Source organism: Zonotrichia leucophrys, chromosome 1A (genome assembly GCF_028769735.1).
Source record: "Zonotrichia leucophrys gambelii isolate GWCS_2022_RI chromosome 1A, RI_Zleu_2.0, whole genome shotgun sequence".
In the NCBI taxonomy this organism is placed as follows: Eukaryota; Metazoa; Chordata; class Aves; order Passeriformes; family Passerellidae; genus Zonotrichia; species Zonotrichia leucophrys.
The window spans coordinates 71,572,030-71,579,107 of NC_088170.1; the positions used below are offsets into that span (position 1 = coordinate 71,572,030).

The following is a 7,078-nucleotide window of genomic DNA, read 5'->3' on the forward strand; positions in this document are numbered from 1 at the left end:
TCCCAGGGATGGCAGGGGCTGGAATTCCCATTGCTGGAGGGGTTTCAGAGCCCTGTGCATGTGGCACTTGGGGACAGGGGTGATGCCTCAGGTTTGAACTTTTATATTTTTCCCATTCTGTGCTGCTTTAGTGTGTGGGTCTGGGCTTCACATTCAGGGATGGTGAGCTGTGTGCACAGAGCAGGGAGACAAAACAATTCCTGCCCCAGCTGGGCACCAAGGACAAATGCCCCAAATCTCAGGTTTAACAGGGCAGGGGCTGGGTGATCACTCACCCTGCACCTTGAGAGAGGTCCCTCATTTCACACCTCAGTGTGCCAACTCTGGCTCTGCCCAAGGGCACCTGAGCCCTTCTGCAGCCCCAGAGACACAGAGGAGCCTCCCACCATGGAAATGCCACTGTGGGCATCAGGGCTGGTGTCAGGAGCTCATCCACGTCCTGGTGACAGCCTGGGACAGTTTGGTTAAACAACACAACCCATTTTTTACAGCACCAACCACTCCTGATGGCTGTGTCAGGGATGGGGTTCCCATCAAGTGGATCCTGAAAGGTGATGATGCCTCGGGTTTAGCTTTTATATTTTTCAGATTCTTTGGTGTGTGGGTGTGGGCTTCACATTCAGGGATGGTGAGCTGTGTGCACAGAGCAGGGAGACAAAACAATTCCTGCTCCAGCTGGGCACCAAGGACAAATGCCCCAAATCCCAGCCCAGGAGCACAAACCCCGTGGGCTGCAGAGAGAAAAACAAGCAGGGTCAGACTGCCTGGGCTGAAGCTGGGATGGGACAATGAACTGCAAGGGGCAAATGGAGCAGAACTGATCCCAGGGAGAGACCCCAGGAACGCTCGTGCATTTTGGGGCCATTTTGGGTCATCTTGGGTGCAGCCCTGGCTGGGCTCTGGTGCTGCCCAAGGGGCACCCATGGATCCTTTCCATAAATCCCTGCTTTACTCTGGAACTCTGCCCAGCCTCTCTCCTAGCCCAGCCTGCACAGGGCATCAGTTTGCCTTGGAGCAGTTGGACTTGATGTCCTTAAAGATCATTTCCAACCATTCCACGATTCTGTGTGGGATTTCCTTCCTTCCCTGGATGGAAATCCCACACAGAATCATGGAATCCCAGAGCTGGGAAAGCTGAGGTTGTGTTCCTGCAGCTTCCTCCTCTCTGAAATCTCCTCTTTTCCTCCCACAGAGCGACGGCAGCCAGGATCCAGGAGGATTCCTTTGCCAGGCTTGCACCTGGCTGTTCTTCGGCTCCCTGACTCCCCTCACCTCTGTCCCAGCCATCCAGTAGGAGCCCATCCAGCTCTAGCAGAGCCCTGCAGCTTCCCAGAGCCATCCTGGACTGGGACTGATCCTCTTGGCACATCCCAGCTCCAAAATCAAGTGGATATTGGAGCGGGATTTCAGCTCAGCTTCAAATTCCAGGTGTTTGTTGGAGCAGGATTTCAGCCCAGCTCCAAAATCAAGTGGATGTTGGAGCAGGATTTCAGCTCAGCTTCAAATTCCAGGTGTTTGTTGGAGTGGGATTTCAGCCCAGCTCCAAAATCAAGTGGATATTGGAGGAGGATTTCAGCCCAGCTTCAAATGCCAGGTAGATGTTGGACAGGATTTCAGCCCAGCTTTAAATTCCAGGTGGATGTTGGAGCAGGATGTTCCCAGCTCCAAATTCCAGGTTTATTTTAGAGCAGGATGTTCCCAGCTCCAAATTCCAGGTGGATGTTGGAGCAGGATGTTCCCAGCTCCAATCAGGTGGATGTTGGAGCAGGATTTCAGCCCAGCTCCAAATTCCAGGTGGATGTTGGAGCAGGATGTTCCCAGCTCCACAATCAGGTGGATGTTGGACAGGATTTCAGCCCAGCTCCAAATTCCAGGTGGATTTTAGAGCAGGATGTTCCCAGCTCCAAATTCCAGGTGGATGTTGGACAGGATTTCAACCCAGCTTCAAATTCCAGGTGTTTGTTGGACAGGATTTCAGCCCAGCTTCAAATTCCAGGTGTTTGTTGGAGCAGGATTTCAGCCCAGCTCCAAAATCAAGTGGATATTGGAGGAGGATTTCAGCTCAGCTTCAAATGCCAGGTGGATGTTGGACAGGATTTCAACCCAGCTCCAAATTCTAGGTGGATTTTAGAGCAGGATGTTCCCAGCTCCACAATCAGGTGGATGTTGGACAGGATTTCAGCCCAGCTTTAAATTCCAGGTGTTTGTTGGAGAGGATTTCAGCCCAGCTCCAAATCAAGTGATATGGAGGAGGATTTCAGCTCAGCTCCAAATTCAGGTGGATGTTGGACAGGATTCCAGCCAGCTCCAAATTCCAGGTGGATTTTAGAGCAGGATGTTCCCAGCTCCACAATCAGGTGGATGTTGGACAGGATTTCAGCCCAGCTTTAAATTCCAGGTGGATGTTGGACAGGATTCCAGTCCAGCTCCAAATTCCATGTGGATTTTAGAGCAGGATGTTCCCAGCTCCAGAATCAGGTGGATGTTGGACAGGATTTCAGCCCAGCTCCAAAATCAAGTGGATATTGGAGCAGGATTTCAGCCCAGCTTTAAATTCCAGGTGGATTTTAGAGCAGGATGTTCCCAGCTCCAAATTCCAGGTGGATGTTGGACAGGATTTCAACCCAGCTCCAAATTCCAGGTGGATTTTAGAGCAGGATGTTCCCAGCTCCAAATTCCAGGTGGATTTTAGAGCAGGATTTCAACCCAGCTCCAAATTCCAGGTGGATGTTGGAGAGGATTTCAGCCCAGCTCCAAAATAAGTGGATGTTGGAGCAAGATGTTCCCAGCTCCAAATTCCAGGTGGATTTTAGAGCAGGATGTTCCCAGCTCCACAATCAGGTGGATGTTGGAGCAGGATGTTCCCAGCTCCAAATTCCAGGTGGATTTTAGAGCAGGATGTTCCCAGCTCCACAATCAGGTGGATGTTGGACAGGATTTCAGCCCAGCTCCAAATTCCAGGTGGATGTTGGAGCAGGATGTTCCCAGCTCCAGAGGGACTTCCAGGCTTTCCTCCAGCCCTGCCTCATCCTCCAGGAGCTGGGAATGGGATCTCCAGAGGAATCTGCTCTTTAGAAATGGATCAGACAGAGCAGGGCTCATTCTGGAACATTCCTTCTCTTCCTCCTGTCACCACTGTCCAGACTTCCTGGATATTTTATCATTCCTGGAAATCCCTCTGACCCACTGGAAAAAGAGGAAACACAACGCTGGAAAATATCCAAAGAAAGTTAATTTCTTTAAAATGAACTATTTCTGCCCCAGCCATGGGAGGAAATCATAAATCTCTCTCAGTTAATTCATTTTCCATCCTTGCAGCCAAGGGATTTCCCTGGATTCTTTCCCTTCTCCCTGCAGCCAACCAGGAAGGAAGAAATGAGGCAGCAGCAGAAAAATTCCTTTGGATAGGTTCCAGCCAAACTCAGGGACAAACTGGATTTCCAATCCTAAAATTAAATGTGTAGCCAAAAAAAGCCTTGACACTTCCTTAGTGCCTCTTGCCTGCCCTTAAATTCCCTTTGTTTGGCAGGAACGCTCAGGTGGATCACACTCTGTGCCTTGTGCCACAGGAAATCCAAACTGGATTCATCCCAGACCAGTCCTTCCCATCCAGTCAAAAACCCACTCTGTTATTTTTTATACAAAATATATTTATTTATACATAAAAATAAAGAGCTGCCTTTTCTGTAGTGTAAAGAAACAAGTGGATAAAACCTGGATAAAGAAACAAGAAGTGGATAAAACGTGGATAAGGAAACAAGTGGATAAAACGTGGATAAGGAAACAAGTGGATAAAACGTTCTGATGGATAAATGGAAAACACACAAAGGAAAATATCCCTAAATTGTGTTATTGGTCCTTGGTGGTGTCTGTAGAGAAGCTGCTCCAGCTTGGGCTCCCCTGAGCCGCTGGGATCGGGATCCAGAGCCGGGATCAGGGCTGGGAGTGATTCCAAAGGATCCCTGAGCTCTGGGGGAGCCAGGATGGTCCCAATTCCTTTGGCTCCGGCTCTGTGGCTGCAAGAGAGCAGGAGAGGGATGAGGATGTGGGAAATGCTTGGCTGGGTCCCTCTCACCCCAATTCCTGGGATCTGGGGACAAAGCCGGGAAAGGGATGAGGATATAGGGAAACGCTCGGCTGGGTCCTTCTCCATCCATTTTCTGGGATTTGGGGACAAAGCCAGGAAATGGATGAGGATGTGGGGAAATGCTCGGCTGGGTCCTTCTCCATCCATTTTCTGGGATTTGTGAACAAAGCCAGGAAAAGGATGAGGATGTGGGGAAATGCTTGGCTGGATCCCTCTCACCCTAATTCCTGGGATCTGGGGACAAAACTGGGAAAAGGATGAAGATGTGGGGAAATGCTCGGCTGGGTCCTTCTCCATCCATTTGCTGGGATCTGGGGACAAAACTGGGAAAAGGATGAAGATGTGGGGAAATGCTTGGCTGGTTCTCTCTCACTCTCTTCCCTGGCAACTGGGGACAAAACTGGAAAAGGATGAAGATGTGGGGAAATGCTTGTCTGGGTCCCTCTCCATCCATTTTCTGGGATTTGGGGCAATTTGTGGACAAAGCCAGGAAAAGGATGAGGATGTGGGGAAATGCTTGGCTGGGTCCTTCTCCATCCATTTTCTGGGATTTGGGGACTAAGCCAGGAAATGGATGAGGATGTGGGGAAATGCTTGGCTGGGTCCCTCTCACCCTAATTCCTGGGATCTGGGGACAAAACTAGGAAAAGGATGAGGATGTGGGGAAATGCTCGGCTGGGTCCTTCTCCATCCATTTTCTGGGATTTGGGGCAAAGCTGGGAAAGGGATGAGGATGTGGGGAAGATCTTGGCTGGGTCCTTCTCCATCCATTTTCTGGGATTTGGGGCAATTTGTGGACAAAGCTGGGAAAGGGATGAGGATGTGGGGAAATGCTCGGCTGGGTCCTTCTCCGTCCATTTTCTGGGAATTGGGGACAAAGCCAGGAAAGGGATTGGGGAACTGGAAACAGAGAGCAGGACAAAGCCAGGGCTGCAGCCAAGATGAACCAAAATGGTCCCAAAATCTTTCACTTTTCTTGATTTGGGGACAAAGCTGAGGATGTGGGGAAATGCTTGGCTGGGTGCTCTCCATCTGGAAAGATGAGATTTCTCCATCTGATTTCTGGGATTTGGGGACAAAGCTGGGAAAGGGATGAGGATGTGGGGAAATGCTCAGCTGGGTCCCTCTCCATCCATTTTCTGGGATTTGGGGACAAAGCTGGGAAAGGGATGAGGATGTGGGGAAGATCTTGGCTGGTTCTCTCTCAGTCTCTTCCCTGGAAATTGGGGACAAAACTGGGAAAAGGATGAAGATGTGGGGAAATGCTCGGCTGCGTCCTTCTCCATCCATTTTCTGGGATTTGGGGCAATTTGTGGACAAAGCCAGGAAAAGGATGAGGATGTGGGGAAATGCTTGGCTGGGTCCTTCTCCATCCATTTTCTGGGATTTGGGGACAAAGCCAGGAAAGGGATTGGGGAACTGGAAACAGAGAGCAGGACAAAGCCAGGGCTGCAGCCAAGATGAACCAAAATGGTCCCAAAATCTTTCACTTTTCTTGATTTGGGGACAAAGCTGAGGATGTGGGGAAATGCTTGGCTGGGTCCTTCTCCATCCATTTTCTGGGATTTGGGGACAAAGCCAGGAAAAAGGATGAGGATGTGGGGAAATGCTTGGCTGGGTGCTCTCCATCTGGAAAGAGGAGATTTCTCCATCTGATTTCTGGGATTTGGGGACAAAGCTGGGAAAGGGATGAGGATATAGGGAAATGCTTGGCTGGGTCCTTCTCCATCCATTTTCTGGGATTTGGGGCAAAGCCAGGAAAAGGATGAGGATGTGGGGAAGATCTTGGCTGGGTCCTTCTCTATCCATTTTCTGGGATTTGGGGATTAAGCCAGGAAATGGATGAGGATGTGTGGGGAAATGCTTGGCTGGGTCCTTCTCCATCCATTTTCTGGGATTTGGGGACAAAGCCAGGAAATGGATGAAGATGTGGGGAAATGCTTGGCTGGGTCCTTCTCCATCCATTTTCTGGGATTTGGGGCAATTTGTGGACAAAGCCAGGAAAGGGATGAGGATGTGGGGAAATGCTTGGCTGGGTCCTTCTCCATCCATTTTCTGGGAATTGGGGCAAAGCCAGGAAATGGATGAGGATGTGTGGAAGATCTTGGCTGGGTGCTCTCCATCTGATTTCTGGGATTTGGGGACAAAGCTGGGACAGGGATGGGACAGCTATCCTGCTATTCCAACTCTATCCATGCTCTTGGACAGGGAATGGGAATTCCCTGGGGCAGGGCAGCTCAGCTTCATCCCAAAGCCCATCCCAACATCCCAACCCTCTCCCTGCCCACCAGCAGCATCCCCAGGGCCAATTCCCTCAAATTCCCCCAAATCCCCACCCACCTTTGGGATCATCCATGGGAGCCATCCATGTTGAGGCCGGGAAGAGCAGCCACGCATCCCTGGCTGCTCCGTGTGCTCTGCCCCCCCCTCAGGGAAGCATCCAGAATTCCATCCTCCGGCGTCCCTCGGCACGGTGGGTGCGCCCGGCGTCCCCAGGGGGGGCGCTCAGCCCGTGGGGACAATGACAGGAGGTGGCACCTCCTGGTTCCCAGAGGGAATTCCCTCCATGGGAATGTCCGTCTCCGTCACGGCGTAGCCCTGCCTGGCGCCTCTGTGGGGGGAAGAGGAGCATCAGTGGCATCCCAAGGCTTCTCTTTGGAAAACACAGAAGCCTTGGAAAACTCATTGCTGGGGTTTGGCACTTACTTCCTCCTCCTCCTCCTCCTCCAGCAGCAGCAGGCCGCAATTCCGATGGCCAGCAGCGCCAGGAATCCTGTGGGGATGGACACTGAGGGTGAGGAGCATCTCCCAGCCCCTCCCACCTAAACAGCTCCATGAGGAGCCAAAACCGCTCCAGGCACCATCACAAGATTCCCTTCCCACCCCCAGAGGGAGGGAATTGGGAATTCTGCTTTCCACCTCTTAATTTTTGGTGAAAATTTGACGAAAATCGGGTGAAAAACGGCGGAGAAATGGCGAAAATCCGATGGA

At 51.2% G+C, this 7,078-nt stretch overlaps 1 protein-coding gene and 1 long non-coding RNA gene across 2 annotated transcripts in view; one reads left to right on the forward strand and one right to left on the reverse strand.

The window, feature by feature from the left end:
* FBH1 (F-box DNA helicase 1) overlaps positions 1-3,716 on the forward strand; it is a 34,631-nt gene extending 30,915 nt beyond the window's left edge. The window contains 6 exon segments of the mRNA XM_064703100.1: positions 1,193-1,322; positions 1,324-1,511; positions 1,834-1,955; positions 1,997-2,079; positions 2,682-2,881; positions 2,962-3,716. Of these exon segments, the coding sequence (XP_064559170.1) occupies positions 1,193-1,322; positions 1,324-1,511; positions 1,834-1,955; positions 1,997-2,079; positions 2,682-2,881; positions 2,962-3,182 (944 nt within the window). The 3' untranslated portion in view covers positions 3,183-3,716.
* Positions 3,717-3,885: 169 nt separating this feature from the next.
* On the reverse strand, positions 3,886-6,857 carry LOC135442831 (uncharacterized). The gene is made up of 3 exons (XR_010438724.1): positions 6,794-6,857; positions 6,428-6,698; positions 3,886-4,016 (listed from the first exon to the last, which is right to left on the reverse strand). It is a non-coding gene; the product is annotated as an uncharacterized LOC135442831 (long non-coding RNA).
* Positions 6,858-7,078: the final 221 nt, after the last annotated feature.